The sequence below is a fragment of the Lichenostomus cassidix genome, chromosome 18 (genome assembly GCF_008360975.1).
Source record: "Lichenostomus cassidix isolate B80296 chromosome 18, HeHo_3.0, whole genome shotgun sequence".
Classification (NCBI taxonomy): Eukaryota; Metazoa; Chordata; class Aves; order Passeriformes; family Meliphagidae; genus Lichenostomus; species Lichenostomus cassidix.
Window position 1 is genome coordinate 2,739,163 of NC_139498.1, and position 16,344 is coordinate 2,755,506.

Genomic DNA, 16,344 nt, shown 5'->3' on the forward strand with positions numbered 1-16,344 from the left:
CACATTCCCAGCAGGAACGGGGGAATGCTGCATCCCAGCGCCGTGCCTCTTGTGCTCCCTCACCTGGGCTGGGAGGGGGCTAGGATGCTCTGTGTCCCCAGTGGAATCTGGGGGACCCTGTGTCCCAACGCTGTCACCCGCGATGGGGCTGGGATGCTCTGCATTCCCAGCAGGAACTGGGGGACCCTGCTCCCCAGTGCCATGCCACCTGCACTCCATTACCCCTCCGCATTCCCGCCGGGACTGTGTGTCCGGGCTCGTGTCCGCGGTCTGTTTGCAATCAGCCCCGGAGCCGCGTGCGGCCGGGCCCGGTGCCAGCCCCAGGCTGGAGCAGGGGGAGCAGGAGCCGCCGCAGCCAGAGCCGGGGAGCACAGCCCGGCGAGCGGCCGCGGGAGCGGGAGCGGGGAGGTGGCACGTGCCCAGCTGGGTCATGGGGAACACGACACCCCTGGGGACACGGGGACACAGCCCCACCATGGCCCGGCTGCTCCCCCTTCTGCTCCTCGCAGCTCTGGGCTGTGCAGCCAAGCCAGGCCGGCGGCCAGCGGCGTGGGACGATGGAGCAGATGGTAATTCCCACCCTTCGGGACCCCCTTCCCACTCGGAACCCCCATCCCACCGGGCTGTGGGCACAGGGAAGGGCCTGACCAGGCAGCTGCCCTGGCTGTGGGGCCAGAGGGGTACCGGGGGGTCCTGTCCAGGGCTGGAAGGGTCCCAGGTGAGGGGCTGGGTGAGGGGCTGCTCCTGGGGGCTGCTCGTGGTCCCACCTCAGCCTCTTCAGCCCAGAGACCCTCGGCGAGGGGCTGTGCCAACCTGACGCTGGTCCTGGACAACTGGAAATTCGCCATCACATCCCAGCTCCGGAACCTACTGCTGTCGGACCACCAGACCGTGCTGCCCGACTATGGCAGGTGAGCGGCCGGGGGTCTCGGGGGAGATTTGGAGGGTCCTGGGCGGGAACCGGGGGTCCGTGCCCTCACACCGCTGCACCCGCAGGATCCCGGCGCTGTCAGGGGCCCTGGACGAGCTGTACCGGGATTTCCGCGGCCTGAAGGAGCAGCTGGCCCGGCTCTCGGAGCGCTTCGCCCACCTCGAAGCCTCCGTGGAGCAGCTGAGCCGGGCCCGGGGGGCTGCAGCCCCCCTGCGCCGGGGAGGAGTGCTCCAGAGCCCCCGCAGGGCCCCCGGGATCCCGCAATGAGCGACCCGCGCCCGGCACCGGGCAGGGCGATGGCGGCGGGCTCAGCCAGGCCGGGGGACAGGGACATCACTCGGGGGGCTCAGCCAGGCCGGGGGACAGGGACATCACTCGGGGGGCTCAGCCAGGCCGGGGGACAGGGGCATCACTCGGGGGGCTCAGCCAGGCCGGGGGACAGGGGCATCACTCGGGGGGCTCACATTGGGAGCATCAGAGGCATCATTTAGCGGGTCTTAGAAAGACGGGGGCAGAGACATCACTTGGGGAGCTCAGACAGGCTGGGGGGCGTAGGAACATCACTTGGGGGAGGGTCCCAGGCTGGGGGTCTCGGGGTCATCACCGGGGGGACTCAGCAGGACTTTATTGGGGGCAGGTGTCCATCCCGCGGGTCAGGGGCACCTCAGGGGTTCTCTGCCCCGCCCGGCCGTCCCAGCCGGCCCCTCTCTCTATCAATAAAGCCGCCGCCGGCAGCACTGCCTCGCTCCTTTCTCCCCGCGAGCCGGGATGGGGCGGGGAGGGGGTCACTGATGGGGCGGGGGTTCCTCACTCCCGGTACCGACAGCCGGGAGAGCCCCCCGCCCACCGCCGCTTTACGGCCTGTCGTAAACTCCCCCCCGCCCATTGCGGCGGCCGCCGCGCAGCCGTAAAGCGGAGCCGCCCGCGCCCCCCGCCCGGTACCCGCGGCCCCTCCGGGAGGGATCTGGGGGGCGGGATGGGGGGCGAGGGGCGGGGGGGTGGGCGGGGGGCTGTGGGCTGGGCGGGGGGTGCTAGGGTGGGGCTGCCGGTGGGGATGGAGTTGAAGGGGGTGTGGGGGTCTCAGTCAGGGGTGTGGGGGACTGTGGGGCAGTGCTGGGGGGCTGGGGTGCAAGGACTGTGGGGTGGGGGGCTCTGAGGGTGGGATGGGGAGTGGAGGGGCTGAGGTCGACGCTTGGGGAGAAGCTGTTGCTGGGGCTGCGCTTGGGGGGCTCTGGGGGTCTCAGTCAGGGATGGAGGGGCTGTGGGACAGGAGCTGCGGTACGGGGCCTGTGATGTGGGGGGCTCCGGGGTGGGTCTGGGGAGTCTAGAGTACTAGGACCGTGATGTGGGGGGGGTCTGGGGGCTGTGGAGGTGGGAATGGGGGGGCTGAGGTTGATGCTTGGGAAGGGGCTCGCTGTGGGGCTGGACCTGGGGGGGTCTGGGCTCTAGGGCTGCAGTGTGGGGGGCTGCGAGGCTCAGGAGTGGGGGGCTGAGGGTCCAGACGTGCTGTGGGGCTCTGACAGGGGCGTGGGGGTGTGCAGGGCTGTGTCACCACGCACTGCCACCAGCTGAGGGGTCCGGGCTCAACCCCCTCACACCCTCGGTGTCCCCCCTGTGCACGTCCCCAGGCCGGCACCATGGCACAGGTGGGACACAGGGTGGATTACCTGGCCGGATTCTGCTGCCCGGTGGGGGGGCTGGTGGCGGGCAAGCCGCGGGTGCTGTGCCATGAGAATGAGATCTACCTCTCCAACGGCACCGAGTTTGTCTACGTGTACGACCAGGAGGGCAAAGTGCTCAAGGTGAGGGGCTTGGCGGGGTGGGGGCTCACCCTGTATCCCCCATCCCTTGGGGACAGTGTCCTGTTACACAGTGGGGACACCCCCCAGTTGTGTCCCCACTCCCTATCCCTGGGTTGGGGATACCTATACCCTATCCAAGAGGATCCAACAAACAAACCCCACAAGCAGCACCCCTTGCCTGTCCCTTTGGGGTTCAGGGGTGCTGCCAGCTGGCCCCTCTCCCAGTCCTGCGGGGCACACATTGGATCAAACTCCACAGGCTCGTTCCCCCCAGCACAGGGGCTTCTCTCCCATCTCCCCCCGGGCCTGGTCGCTGTCGCCGCTGTCACAGCGCCCTGACTGACACGCTGCTGCCTTTGTTAATTTGTTCTGATTACCATTTCTAAGAAATGCACCGCTGTAAGAGCGGGCTCTGCCTCCCACACTGCGCTCCCGCTCGGCAAAGTAGAGCACGTACCCTGCTCCCTGTTTTCCTTCCCCTCAGGGAGCGGGAAGAACAGGCTGCCACAGCCCCTCTCCCACCCCCTGCCCAGGAACACCCAGCTGGGTGCTGCCCAGGGATCCCTTTATCCCTACAAATCGCTTTGGATCCCCCCTGCGGGGAGCCGCCTTGTCCCTGCCACCCCTCCGGGTGCCGTGGGAGGTGACATTTGGTTCTGTCCCCACTCCCAGGCTGTGTTCCGCTGCCCTGACCAGGTGTGGCACGTGGAGCTGCTGCCCCAGCCCCGGCAGCTCTACATCCTGTGCGCCCACAGTGGAATCTACTGCGTGTCCCTGGAGCAGCAGAGCAGGTGAGCCTGAGGTGACCCCTTGTCGCTGGGCTCCCGGGGCTGCCCTTCCCACCACGGGAAGCATGAGGCTCTGGATCCATCTCACCCGGTGCTAAAAGCTCTCCTGCAGGAGCTTGTTTCCCAGGGCCAGGCAAAGAGGCGGCCAAGGGACACGCTGGCTTCTCCCTGCCGCTTGGCTCAGAACTCTTCCCTGTTTTCCCAAAGGTTAATGGAGCAGACGGACAGCGACGGCCAAGAAAGCAACGGCCCTACCGGCGTCTTCCCGGTGGAAGCAGATGCCTGCATCTTCCCCGACGCCAGCCTGAGCATGTTCACCCTGCTCAGCACCTTCGTCATCACGCTGGCCCAGGACGAGGGCAAGTGGTGGATGCGGCTGCACGAGCTGCCGCGCCCGGAGCAGGACGGGCCCCCGTACCGGCAGGTCAGCCAGGTCGAATTCTGCCCCGGGACCCCTCCAGGGGACACAGGGGACGCACCACCCTCCTGCTTCCTGCCCGTCCTGTGCTGCGCAGCCGCGCCCGGCGCCCAGGGGCTGTGGTGCTCGGGGGGCTTCGTGCTGGAGGAACCCCTCTTCAGCCTCCTCTTCGGCATCGACGTGGCCATGCTGGAGTCACCCATGATCCTCTGTGGCTTCCCAGACGGGCAGCTCTGCTCCGTGCCCCTCAAAGCCCTCAGCTCCTCGCCCGCCGCCGACGGCTGCCGCGATGTGTCCAACCCATCCCCACCCGTGAAGATCCTGCACCACCTGGAGGAGCCCATCGTGTTCATCGGGGCGCTGCGCACGGAGCGGCGCGCGGCCGACGACGACGCCGACGACGAGCCGCCCGCGGGCGAGCCCGGCTGTGACTGCGTGGTGGCCGTGGGCCACTACGGGAAGATGGTGGCCATGAAGGCAGATCAGCGGGAGGAGGCCACGGTGCCGGAGCTCAGGGAATATTACCTGCGGGGGCCCATCCTGTGCGCGGCCTGCGGCAGCGGCTCCCGCATGTACTACAGCACCCACTCGGACATCTCTGCTGTTGACCTGGACTGGGTGGGCGACTCCTCAGACCCCGAGGACACAGAGAACGGCACCGGCGTGCTGCCCCCCGTGCTGTCCCCAGCCAGCCTGAGTATCTGTAGTGTCGTGGCTCTTTCCTTGTCCTCTCGGGCCTCAGAAGGTACTGGCGGCAGTGGGGTGGGATCTCACCTCTCCTCCCTCTGCAGCTCCATGTGGGCCGGGTGGGCTCCATCCTTCATCTTTGTAGGCTCTTCTGGGTTTTCTAAGTCATTCCTGTCCACCGTGATTCCTGCTCTTCCCTGCCCATTCCCAGTCCCTTTGCTCGCCACTGCAGGAGGCAGCCAGCCCTCACAGGTTCCCATGGGCTTCCTGTATGGGGCAGCTGGAGACAGCCCCGGGGCAGCTGGGATGAGGCTCCCTCCAAAAAGGGGGTGTTCAGTGTGCCTGTAGACTGGCTTCCCTGGAGCTGCGTGTGCCACCAGCAGGGCTCCTGTGTAGCAGCTGGGTGCCGCTGGCCTTGGCTGGGGAGTGGCAGGGACAGGGCAGTGTCCCTTCTGGGCGGCTGCATGTGAGCTGGGTGTGCTGTGGTGATCCATGTCTGTCTCCATCATATGCCACTGCCTTGGGGAGGCAGTGCCATCCTGCTCCCTGTCCCCCCACTCAGCCATCCAGGAAGCCCTTGCTCCCTTCCTAGCCCCTGACCCACCCTCTCTGTGCCCACAGGGGAGTCAGAGCTGTTGGCACTGTCAGCCAAGGGTCGCCTCGTGTCCTGTGGCCTGTGCAGTCCCGAGGAGCCGGACGTGGAGCTGACCCCTGCTGAGATCGGCCGGAGGATCAAGGAGCTGCTGTCAGGAATAGGGGACACCTCGGAGAGGTAAAGGTGGCACCGAGCTGGGGGTTGTGCAGTCTTTGTCAGTAATTAATTATGGAATCACAGAATGGTTTGGGTAAGGGAGACCTTGCAGCTCATCCCATTCCACCCCCTGCCATGGGCAGGGATGCTTTCCAGTATCCCAGGTTGCTCCAAGCCCTGTCCATCGTGGCCTTGGACACTTCTGGGATGGGGCAGCCACAGCTTCTCTAGGCAACCTGTGCCAGGGCCTCCCCACCCTCACAGGGAAGAATTTCTTCCCAATATCCCATCTAACCTTGCCCTCTGGCAGCGGGAAGCCATTCCTCTTTATCCTTGACTCCAGGCCCTTGTCCAAAGTACCTCTCAAGCTCCCTTGGAGCCCCTTCTGGCACTAGAAGGGGCTCTAATGTCTCCCTGGAGCTTTCTTTCCTCCAGGCTGAACACCCCCAGCTCTCCTCGAGCTTTTCTCTTGGAAAACTGCTCCAACATTTACCTTTCCTGGCTGGGAAGCCCCCCCAACCTCGATAATATAAAACCAGTGTTTCAGGGCAGCCCCCTCCCATGGCACAGCCACCCCCAGCGCTGTGGGCGGGCTGGCAGCGGCAGCCATGGCAGCAGAAGGTGGCACAGGCAGGGTGCCAGGCGCCTGCCACGCGTGCCAAGCCAGCAGTAACAGGCAGGGCAGGCGCACGCCTCCATCCTCCATGGCTGGCTGTGCGTGGGGAGGGGGTGTGGGCGAGCCCCCCTCCATCCACAGGGGGATTCCCAGGGTCTGGCTTTCCAGACCACTCCACAGGGTCAGCTCTGATGGGGACATGGATCTGTGGCTGCCATGGCAGAGAAGCTGAGCGTTTTCTGTGGTGGGATCATGCCAGGCGTGGCTCAGCTCGGCAGCACAGCACCATCGCAGCGTTCCTCCTGCTGTTTCATCCCTGTCACATTGTCCTTGCAGAGTGTCCTTCCTGAAGAAGGCCGTGGACCAGAGGAACCGAGCCCTGGCCAGCCTGAACCAGGTGATGAACGTGAGCGCGGCGCTGCTCTCCAGCCACGAGGGCCACAAGCCCATCGCCTGCACTGTCACTGCCAACTGGAGCTGCCTGCTGCTCCAGGACACCGTCACCATCTCCTGCTTGCTGGAAAACTGCAGCGAGTACAGCCTGGAGGAGGGCTGGACCCTCTGTGTCCAGCTCCTGACCAGCCCCTGTGCCTTAGAGGAGGAATCCGTGGATTCGGCCACCACCTTCACCTTCCCCATCGACCAGCTGCTCCCTGGGAACAAGCGGGAGCTGACGCTGCCCCTCGGCCCCACTGCGGACACCAAGCTGGACCTGCCTCTGACCATCTCCTGTGCCCTCTACTACAGTTTACGGGATATTTTGGGCAGCGGCTCCGACTCCTCTGAGGACCTGGATGACTTCCTGCCCGACGACTCGCCCTTGCTGTCCCCAGACAGAGAGGGGATCTGCCTGCCCCTGAGCCAATGCACCATTGACATGCTCCAGTGCCTCCGTTTCGGGAGCAGCCCCCCCGGGCCTGATGCCCCCCCTGCCCCCTCAGACCCTGTGGAGACCTTCCTCAAAGTGTCCCAGGAACAGACTGAACCCGAGGAGGGGAAAGCCCCGGGAGAGGAGAACCTGCCCCCCTCGGCAGCATCCATCCGGGTGTCCTCGGAGCTGCTGAAAAACGCCCTCAAAACCTCGGAAACAGGTGGGTCACTGGAGAGGAGCATCCCAGCAGCACCAAGGAGTCTCCTTGGGCAGGGGTGCCAGCAGGGTGGCATTGTCACAGCCCCTCCCGTGGGCGAGGGGATCCCCACCACTGTCCCCACCACAGCGCTGGTACACGTGTGGCAGTGACATGACTGAGTTCAGCATGTCCCAGCAGGGAGGGGTCCAGCCTGTGTCACCCCTTCAGGGGCTGCCTCGGGCACACACTATCAGTGGTGTCACATCTCTGCTCTGTGCTTTGGTCCCCAGATGTCCCACTTTGCTGTGCCACCCTGCGCTGGCTGCTGGCTGAGAACCCTGGGGCTGTGGAACTGAGCGGCGCGGAGGTGGCATCGGCGTGTGGCACAGCGCCCGATGGTGGCCATGTCCAGCTGCTCGTCCGAGAGGCAAGGAATGAGTTAGCCCTGAACCAAGGAATGGGTTAGCCTGCAAGGAAGCTCCCTGTCCCACAAAGTCAGCTCCTTCCTGGAGCCAGGGAGACAAGTGGATGCACGGCCACACCATCCTGACCCCCTTCTGTGGGGCTGGGGTTCAAGTGTAAGGCTGGACAGGCAGCATTCCCAGTCCATTCTCCCAACCCTGGGCTTCCCAAAGGCTATGGTCATTTCCCTCCCTCTCCAGATATTCCCATATCTCTGGAAAACAAAGGGAAAACACACTTGGATTTGCGTTGTAAATCCACCCCATGCAAAATTCCCCTCTAAAGACACAGGGAAAACAGGGATTGCTGCCCAGCCCTCCTGCCTGACCCCACCTGAGGGGCCCCCAGGTACCTGACACAGGTGGATTTGCACCTGAGAGCTCAGATGTCCCTGAAGTGATGAGTGACAGTGTTAATTCTACCAGGTTCAATCCTGCCAGGGCTTCACCTGGTTGCACTGGGCTGGAGGCAACTGACCCTGGGAGGGGCCGGGAGGGTTTGGGGGGTGTGGAGCCTTCTGGGGAGCCTGGTGCCCATGGGGAGGGGTCCTGGTCCCCAGCTGCCTGGCTAGAGTGGCAGTGACACTGCTCTCACTGTCCAGGTGGCCATGAACGACCTGAGCCCAGCGGGTCCCATCCAGGCTGTGGAGATCCTGATGGAGAGCCCATCCCTGGCCCATATGTGCAGGACACACCATGCCGTCATCCGGCGCATACAGGTACACCCAGGCATCCCCTGGGGGCAGGGGGGACCCCAAGTGACCCCAAAACCCCTGGAATGGAGCCTGGGGTGCAGTGGGGTGGGGTTCTGTGGCACCATGGTGTGACAGACCAGCCCAGCATGGCATGTGGGGATGGCAGCATTCCCAGGGTTTCCTCAGTGCCAGGGCTGGGGAGAGCAGGCGGTGCCAGGTGGGGCACCAGCACCATTGGGGCTGGGGGTCCCCAGATCTAGGGCCCCCAGGTTTGGGGCTTGGGCTGCCCTGAGATTGAGGCTCCCTGCTGCTGGGACTCCTCAGAGCTCAGACTCCCTGAAATTGGGGTTTATGAGGTTGAGGCTCCCAGAATTTGTGGGCTGCTGCCAGCTGCCCCAGCACCCTCCCTCCCTCCCTCCCACAGGCGCTGGTGCTGGAGCAGGCGGCGCAGGGCTCAGGACCCCCCGACCTCCGCATGCAGTACCTGCGTCAGATCCAGGCAAACCACGAGGTGAGCCCCCTGATCCCCTCCCCATGGGGAGCACGCTGTGGGACTCCCACCACCACCCCATCCCTCACCCCACATCCCCCTCCCCAGATGCTGCTGAAGGAGGCGCAGACCCTCCGGGACCAACCACCCTTGGGTGAGGAGGGGGCTGAAGGCTCTGCCACGGCCGAGAAGCTCCTGAACATCTACCGTCAGCTGCGGAACCCCAGCCTGGTCCTGCTGTGAGCAGGGGGCGGCCAGCCCGCCCCAAACCCCGCCGGCCGGGGCGGGGGCCCACGGGAGAGCCCCCCACCCCACCCCACCCCACCGGAGCAGGAGCGGGGCCGGCGGCGGTCCGGGCGGGGGGTGTGTCTGTGCGTGTTTCGTGGTCGTGTTGTCGGCAGCACCGGGGGGTCTCGGGGCTCCGGTGGCGGAGCGGGAGCTCCTGGGCTGGCCCAGCCCTGCCCCACCGCCCCCCAGCCCGGCCAGGCCGGGGCAGCCCTCCGGGGCCGCGCTGTCTTGTGGATCCGTGGTAGTGTAGTGGCCGTGCCAAGTCGGGCCGGCCGCGGGCTGAGCCCCCCGAGCCGCCTTCAGGATCAGGACAAACAGGGTGCTGTGCCCGGGGGAGCCCCGTTTTCTGCTGGGCAGGGGAGGGGGGTCTCTGCTCCCCCGTTGTTTCTATAAATGATCTCGTATCTCCGTGCTGGTGCGGCCGTGGTCCGGCCCCGGCCCTGCCTGCACCTCTCCACTGTCTGTAACTCTGTCGTCTGCCATGAAAACGATCCTGTTGCTCACCCGTGCCTGGCTCTGTTCCTTTCCATCTTCCCGGAGGGTCCTGGCAGCTCCCAGGGTGGAAGGCTGCCACCACCACCCCCCTGCTCCCTCAGCCTGGCAGAGGGGCTGTGGGCTCCCCAACCCCCTCAGGGTCCTGCCTGCAGTGGCTTTGCTTTGCTGTCCACCTCTCATACCATGTGGCACCCTTGGGTGTCTCTGCATCCCACTGCCGCCTGGATCAGCCCTTTCCATGGGGTCTGAGCTCTCCTGGGAGGGAAACAGGGCTGGATCCCAATGGGAAGAAGGACGCGGTGCTGCCCCAGTGTGATCCAGGTGACTTTAATGCCATGAGTCACGGCGGGGGGGCACAGCTGCCATGGACAGTGCCGCCGCTGCCACCACCCCGCTCTGCCAGGGACAGGCTGGTGTCCGTGGGCGGGGGTGGCTCAGTACTCCCAGAGCGTGGCCCGCAGCACGGACTCGCTGTCGGCACGCAGAGTCCCCGCCTGGTCCCCGCGCAGGTACCGCCCATTCTTCCCTTTGATGGCCACGCGGCCCCGCTCCCGGAACTCGAAGAAGAAATCCTCGGAGAGGTCCCCATCACTGCACACTGACCCGCTGCTCGCCACGTACCAGTACTTGCCCCCCTGGCCTGCGGGGAGTCCCAGGGAGCTGTCAGTGCCGGCCGGATGGACCCCCAGTGCCGCCCAACCTCCTAGCCCCCCACCCACCTCGGATCTGGTAGGCGCCGTCGCTGAAGCTGATGTGGAAGACGTCGTAGACAGAGCGGTTGGAGTCGAGCAGGTTGGAGCCCCGGTGGTAGCAGACGAAGCCGTGCTCCCCTCGCAGCACCAGCATCGGGCGGTTGATCAGCTTCAGAGTGAACTCCTCGTCCTCCCCTGCACAGCAGCCGTGCCTCAGCACCCCGGGGACCCCCCGTTCCCCCCATCCCCACCAGCACTTACCCACGGTGTCGCTGACAGCCGCCAGCTGCCCGTTCCTCTTGGTGCAGACGTAGCGGCCATTGCTGGCACGCAGGGCCACGCGCCGCCCACGCCACTCGATGTCAAACATGGTGTTGGCAGCGCTGGTGACAGAAGGACAGCATAAGTTGGGGGTGCCTTTATCCCCCGAAACCATCTCCCCACCCCACACTGCAGCCCCACTCACATTTCTGTGGCCACAGCCTGGATGCCCCCATGGGCCACCAGGGTCCAGTAGCTGCCAGTGTTGGTGTGGAGGCTGCACTTGTTGGTGTCACGGTCGATCTGCAGCTGGAAGGTCTCGTGGTTCAGCTCTTCGTCCTGGTTTGCTGAGACATTCACACCTAGGGGGACAGAGGATGTTGATGCCAGTCCTGCTCTGGACATGGGCACTGGTCACACTCCAGCCATCAGCACCAATCCTGCTCCGGCCATTAGCACTGGTCCCGCTCTGCCAGCACTGGTCCTGCCCTGGCCTTTGGCACCAGTCCCAGTCTGTCCATGGTCACTGATCCCACTGGCCATTGTCACCAGTCCCACTCCAGTCATTGGCACTGGTCCAACTCCAGTCATCATCACTGACCCCACTCTGGCCATTGTGACCAATCCCAGTCCAGCCACAGGCACTGATCCTACTCCAGCCACTGACACTGTCCCATTCCAGCCATTGGCTCCCATCCTATTCCAGCTATGGGTATTGGTTCCACTCTGGCTATTGTCACCAATCTCACTCTATCCATGGTCACTGATCCCGCTCTGCCCATTGGCAGTAATCCTGCTCAGGTCATCAGGACCAATCCTATCCCCAGCCATTGTCCCACCCCAACCATCACCACCATCGCCCCATGGTCACCCTCCCCCTCCCCCCCAAATCCTCCTGCGAACAATTGTGCTAATTGGGCTGGTTAATCAGCTTGTCACCGCCATGTCCATCTGGTCACAAACCTCTATTTATAGCTGGTCCCCCCCGTCACCCGGCACTAAGCCGCTTGGCACGGGGGTGGCACCGTCCCCGAGGGGCACCTGGGGGCGAGTGGGGTCCCTTAGGACTCAAAGAGCCCATGGAGGTCCCAAGCGGCTCTGCTCACCTGTGGTCACACGCAGTGGCTCTACACACGTGTGTGCACACATGGCATCGCGTGTGGTGTGCAGAGGCAAACGTGTGAACCTGTGGGTGCCACATAGCACACCTGTGTGTGTATGTGTGTGTGTACACGTACACACCTGTGCACACCCACAGCCCTGCACGTGCACACACGTGTGCCCACACACACAGCCCTGTGCACGCCGACAGAGCCCTGCACATGCACACACCTGTGTACACACACACCCACGCATTTTCCCCAGTGCCTTTCCCTCTTCCACTCGATCCTCACTGACCTCAGACCCCCACTCCAGGCAGACTGCACCCCCCATGTCCCTCTCCAGCAGCCAGGCTAGGGTCCCCCATCTCTCCAGGATGTGGTCATAGGGCCCCCTGGGCAGGGACAGCACTGTGGGGTTGTTAGTGGGGGCTCTTCCCCCGGGCTGGGGTCCCAGCGGTGCTCCTGTGGAGCTGTGGGTGCCTGGGGGTCCCGGGATGGTCAGGGAGCAGGCAGGGGGTGCAGGGAGCTCTTACCCTGGCGGATGGAGACGTATCTGCCGTTGGCCGCAGTGAACACCACCTGGGGGTGACTCTCCTCCAGGTCAAAGAGTTCATCTTTGCCCGGCTTGGAGCTGCGGCCGGATTTGAGGGTGCCGGTGGGTCCGGTGGGCGCCAGGTATTTCCCGTCGCAGTCTTTGAACGCCAACTTGCCGGCCTTGAACTCGAGGGTGTAGCCGGTGCCGGCGCCGGGCTCGGGCACCAAGGTACCATCGCAGCGCAGGTAGCGCTCGTCGGCCGTGCGCAGGCTGTACTTCTTGTCCTGGAAGCAGAGGGTGATGAGCGCGTCCACCCCCCAGGGCAGGTTGCTGTCGGTGGCGATTTCGTCCTCGTGGGCGCTCAGGTGGGCGTAGCGGCGGCGGCTGACGCTCAGCAGGTTGGCCTGGGGGTGCATGGCCAGGTGCACGGTCCAGAGCTCGCCCTCCGTCACGCTGGGGGCGAAGCAGGACAGCCGGTCCTCGCGGCCCCCGAAGAAGCGCCGGTGCGGGGCCGACTGCAGCGCCCAGCGCCCGTCCGACTGCGTGATGATGCTGAAGCCTTCGTCCCGGCCCGGCTGCTCAGCCTCGCAGCGCACCTTCCCGTCCTTGTCGGCGCCCAGGTATCGGCCCAGGTGGCTCTTGAGGAAGACGATGGAGCTGTCGGCTTCATCCTGCTCCAGCGTCCAGATCTGCTTGCGCTTGAGGCTGGGCGCCGAGGCGTTCACCTTGTACCCGAAGCTCTCCGCCGTCAGGTAGCGGCTCTCGCAGTTGATCAACCCGAACTGGATCTTCAGCACCTGGTGGATCCCATTCGTTGGCATCTTCCGCCGAGGCGGGGCGGCCCCCGGGGGCCGGCGGGGGCTCCCCGGCGCTGCCGAGCCCGGGCGTCGCGGCGAAGCCGGACGGAGCGCCCGCGGCGGGGGCGCCTGCGCTGCTCCGGACCCACGGAGCGGGACGGGGGGCTGCGACCCGTTTGATTACCCGCAGGTGGGATTAGAGACCGGCCGGGTTGCGATGGGCACCGGGGGCACCCGGGCGAGGGGGCACCGCGGCAGCCCCCGGCCACGCCACCGTCCCTCGCCGCGGCCCCGTCCGGCTGTGGCGGAGCCGCGGGTGGAAAACTTGGGTGGGAACCCGATCCGGGCCTGCGTATCCGTTCCGATCCCGGCGGGTTAAGGTTACCGGCCCCTCTGATTCAGCAGCGGGTCACCTCCAGCCGCGCCGCCTCCCGGCCGGCCCCTAAGCGCCTTTTCCAATTAGCCAGGCATTTTGATTAGTGTAAACCTTTTATCCTGCTTTGGGGCCCTTGGCCTCCATCTGTCCTGTGGCCCCAAATCCCTCCTGCAGCTGTGGATCGGGGTCACGGACACCCCCATCCCCCCCCGGAGCCAACCCCCGGGGTGTGGGGGGCTGAGACCGCCTGGAACTCATGACAGCGATGAGGGTCCGGCCGGCCCCTTGGCGGGGACAGGAGGAGATGGGAGCATGGGGGACAGGAGGGGACAGTGGTGCAGGGCACAGTCCCCACTCCACCCGTCAGGCACCGTCCCCCAGCCCTGCTGGGATCCCCCAGCTGGGGTAGGCGCAGCCAGAGGGACCCCCGGCCTCGGCCACGCTCCACCGCGGGCACCCGGGGACAGGCAGGGACGGGCTCTGCCACCAACTGGCCCCGCCGAAGTGTCCCGATCCGCCGGGCCGGGGTCTGGCCGTGCCGTGGCGATGCCGCGCTGCCTCCTGCAGCCGTCCCCACGGGCCCCGGCTCCGGTGTCAGCCCGGTGCCCGGTTATTGTTCCCGCAAACAGCCCCAGCTTTGGTTGCTCATGACTTTTTCATGCTGGGCTGGCGCTGCCCGCGCCGGGGGGTGCCGTGGCCCCCCGAGCTGCGACACCCGAGCCGTGGCCGCCCGGCCGCTGTAACTGACCCCCGAAACGGAGCCGAGTCGGCTTTCGGCCCTCCGCGCGGGGGGGATAAGTGGGTCAGGGTCCTGGGGGGTCCGGGGGGGCCGTGGGTGGCAGGGTGGCCGTGTGGCTCTCGGTGGGTGCCCGTCGGCACCTGCTCGGCAGCGCAGCCAGGAGCGGCATTTATACATCCCGGCCCCCCCGACCCCCCCGGCAGGGTCAGGTTCCCTTCGGGGGGGGGGCCTGAGCACTGCCCCACAGCCACAGAGCGTCCCTGCGTCCCCCCGGCCTGGGAACAGCCAGACGCCTCCCCACTGAGGGCTGCTGAGACCGGACACGGTCGTGACAACTCCTCCGGCCGGGGCATCGCAGGGGGCTGGGGCGGGTGACCCCTCCGGATGGGTGCCCCCCCCGATTTCCATCCAGCATACTTCCCAGGAGGAAAATGGGGGTGCTGGGCTGCCCGGAAGGGTCCCCAGTCCACAGCCCTGGTGAGGGGCTTGCAGAGGGGAAAGGGGAGGGGCTCAGCTGTGCCTCACTCGCCATGAGGGGTCAGGCAGAGTTTTGGGGTGGGGGTCGTGGTGGGGGTCAGGAGTGGTGTCGGCGCGCTGGCTGGTGGGACCCTCTCCAGGTTTCCATCCCGGGAGGGGGATGGGGGGATTGGGCTGCCCAGAGGTCCCAAGCTCTGGAGGGGGCTGGCAGAGGGATGGGGGGACCTCAACCGTGCCCCAGCAGCCCAGGGGTGTCAAGGAAGGGATTCGGGGGGTCGGGGTGAGGTACTGGGGACCGGCGAGGTGGGACCCCTCCATCATCACCCCATCACTCCTCCCCTGCGCACGGGCAGCGGGAACGGACGGACGGACACCGGCCAGCGGGGCGGGGCGGAGGTGGTGCCTTCTTCCTCTTCCTCCTCCTCCTCCTCCTCTTCCTCCTCCTTTTCCTCCTCCTCCTCGTCCTCCCGCCCCTGCCCCTCCCTGCCCGGCCCTGCCCGCCCTGAGTCACGGGTGGGGGCGGCCCACGCGGGGCGGCCCCGGTGCTGCGGCCGGGCGGGGTCTGCGGCCGGGCGGGGTCTGCGGCCGGGATGTCCCCGGGGACCGTCGGGATGCGGGTGTCACCTGCGCAGCCCCCCCGAGCCAGACCCCCCGGGACGCTCCATGTCCCGACACGGCGCTGGCGCGGGGAAACGAGACCCCCTCGAGCTGTGCCTGGACCCTCCAGGACCCCCGTCAGCCCCTCGAGGCCATCCCGAATCGCTGCTGTCGCTGTGTCCCGACACGCCCCGTGTCACCCATCCCGGTGACACCGGGAGCTACTGGAAAGAGCTGGGCAGGGGTGGGAATCCCGTGGGACATGGGGACGGCGACGCCAGTGGCCACCACTGCTATGGGCCTGGGTGGCACTGGGAGCTGGCATAGGTGGCCGGTGCATGGGCCTCTGGCACAGCGTGTGGCTACCTGTCCATGGTGCATGGCTACCTGGCATGAGGGGTGGCTACTTGGCATGGTACATGACCAGTGTAACATGGGACATAGCTACCTGGTACAGTGTGTGGCTACCTGACATGACATATGACTACTTGACATGGGGTGTGGCTATTTGACTTGGTAAGTGGCTACCTGGCATGGTATATGGGTGCCTGATATGGTGGCTGGGCCTCTGGCACAGCGTGTGGCTACCTGACATACTATGTGGCTACCTGACATGGTACATGACATGATATGTGGCACCTGACGCAGTGCATGGCTACCTGACATGGGGCGTGGCTACCTGGCTGTGCTGTGTGACCACCCAGGCCCCCTGGCACTGACATTGCACAGGTGGGAGCCATGGCTGTGACCCCCCATGGCAGGGGGGGCACAGGGCCCCGAGCACCCCCTGAGGAAGAGGGGTTTGGACATGAGCAGCCCCCAGGCTGGGGAGTTCAGGGGTGCTGGAGCTGGGGCTCCAGTGGGGCTGGGATGGCTCAAACTGGGGTGTCACTGGGGTCACTGGGATGTCAGCACTGGTGTGGTGTGTCTGTGGTGTGCAGGGGCAGCACAGCTAGGCCTGTGGTGCTGCGGGAAGTGGGGGGGGTCAGGGGGTGCCCGTAGCCCCGGGGGGCACGCACCAGTGAGAGGTGTCACCTCTGGGACACGCAGTGTCACCTGTGGGGGTGCGATGGACACAGGGGTGTGCAGGGCAGAGTCGGGAGTGCAGCTGGGGGCGAGTCGGGGCGCACCAGAGGTGCCCAGCCCGGTGCTGTGGTTTGGGGGGCCATGGCTGGGGGGCTCGGTGCAGGGCGGAGGGGGTGTCACGGCTGAGGTGTGCAGGACCACGGCTGGGGGGTCCCGGCTGGCCTGGGTGGGGTGCAGGTGGGTGGGAAC

The 16,344-nt window shown here is 66.1% G+C and overlaps 3 protein-coding genes across 5 annotated transcripts; 2 read left to right on the top strand and 1 right to left on the bottom strand.

The window, feature by feature from the left end:
• Positions 1-11: 11 nt before the first annotated feature.
• Positions 12-1,665, top strand: LOC146429411 (uncharacterized). Its single transcript, XM_085077427.1, has 3 exons — positions 12-569; positions 782-911; positions 997-1,665. Exons 1-3 carry the CDS (start codon positions 143-145, stop codon positions 1,196-1,198), a joined length of 759 nt encoding a protein of 252 aa, XP_084933553.1. The 5' UTR covers positions 12-142; the 3' UTR covers positions 1,199-1,665.
• Positions 1,666-1,755: 90 nt separating this feature from the next.
• Positions 1,756-9,500, top strand: FAAP100 (FA core complex associated protein 100). 2 transcript variants are annotated; one of them, XM_085077421.1, is made up of 10 exons: positions 1,756-1,869; positions 2,560-2,733; positions 3,406-3,524; positions 3,729-4,684; positions 5,248-5,398; positions 6,330-7,084; positions 7,354-7,490; positions 8,127-8,243; positions 8,644-8,730; positions 8,818-9,500. In XM_085077421.1, exons 2-10 carry the CDS (start codon positions 2,569-2,571, stop codon positions 8,950-8,952), a joined length of 2,622 nt encoding a protein of 873 aa, XP_084933547.1. In that variant the 5' UTR covers positions 1,756-1,869; positions 2,560-2,568; the 3' UTR covers positions 8,953-9,500. The 2 variants fall into 2 exon arrangements, with proteins under 2 accessions (XP_084933547.1, XP_084933546.1); XM_085077420.1 differs by lacking the exon at positions 1,756-1,869 and having other exon boundaries at positions 2,392-2,733.
• Positions 9,501-9,803: 303 nt separating this feature from the next.
• FSCN2 (fascin actin-bundling protein 2, retinal) lies at positions 9,804-14,783 on the bottom strand. Of its 2 annotated transcripts, XM_085077425.1 has the most exons (5): positions 12,082-14,783; positions 10,651-10,807; positions 10,446-10,567; positions 10,212-10,379; positions 9,804-10,132 (listed from the first exon to the last, which is right to left on the bottom strand). In XM_085077425.1, the coding sequence occupies exons 1-5, from the start codon at positions 12,902-12,904 to the stop codon at positions 9,927-9,929; spliced, it is 1,476 nt and encodes a 491-aa protein (XP_084933551.1). In that variant the 5' UTR covers positions 12,905-14,783; the 3' UTR covers positions 9,804-9,926. The 2 variants fall into 2 exon arrangements, with proteins under 2 accessions (XP_084933551.1, XP_084933550.1); XM_085077424.1 differs by having other exon boundaries at positions 10,212-10,567.
• Between the last annotated feature and the right edge of the window lie 1,561 nt (positions 14,784-16,344).

What these genes read in the sequence shown, in the direction of transcription:
- LOC146429411 (XM_085077427.1), top strand. Translation starts at nt 143, where the DNA reads ATGGGGCTGGGATGCTCTGCATTCCCAGCAGGAACTGGGGGACCCTGC. An exon ending in GTGGGACGATGGAGCAGATG is followed by an intron (nt 570 to 781) that starts GTAATTCCCACC and finishes CAGCCTCTTCAG; the next exon opens with CCCAGAGACCCTCGGCGAGG. An exon ending in GTGCTGCCCGACTATGGCAG is followed by an intron (nt 912 to 996) that starts GTGAGCGGCCGG and finishes CTGCACCCGCAG; the next exon opens with GATCCCGGCGCTGTCAGGGG.
- FAAP100 (XM_085077421.1), top strand. Translation starts at nt 2,569, where the DNA reads ATGGCACAGGTGGGACACAGGGTGGATTACCTGGCCGGATTCTGCTGC. An exon ending in TCCCTGGAGCAGCAGAGCAG is followed by an intron (nt 3,525 to 3,728) that starts GTGAGCCTGAGG and finishes GTTTTCCCAAAG; the next exon opens with GTTAATGGAGCAGACGGACA. An exon ending in ATAGGGGACACCTCGGAGAG is followed by an intron (nt 5,399 to 6,329) that starts GTAAAGGTGGCA and finishes TTGTCCTTGCAG; the next exon opens with AGTGTCCTTCCTGAAGAAGG.
- FSCN2 (XM_085077424.1), bottom strand. Translation starts at nt 12,904, where the DNA reads ATGCCAACGAATGGGATCCACCAGGTGCTGAAGATCCAGTTCGGGTTG. An exon ending in CAGGCTGTGGCCACAGAAAT is followed by an intron (nt 10,568 to 10,650) that starts GTGAGTGGGGCT and finishes TTCTGTCACCAG; the next exon opens with CGCTGCCAACACCATGTTTG. An exon ending in CGGCGCCTACCAGATCCGAG is followed by an intron (nt 10,133 to 10,211) that starts GTGGGTGGGGGG and finishes GACTCCCCGCAG; the next exon opens with GCCAGGGGGGCAAGTACTGG.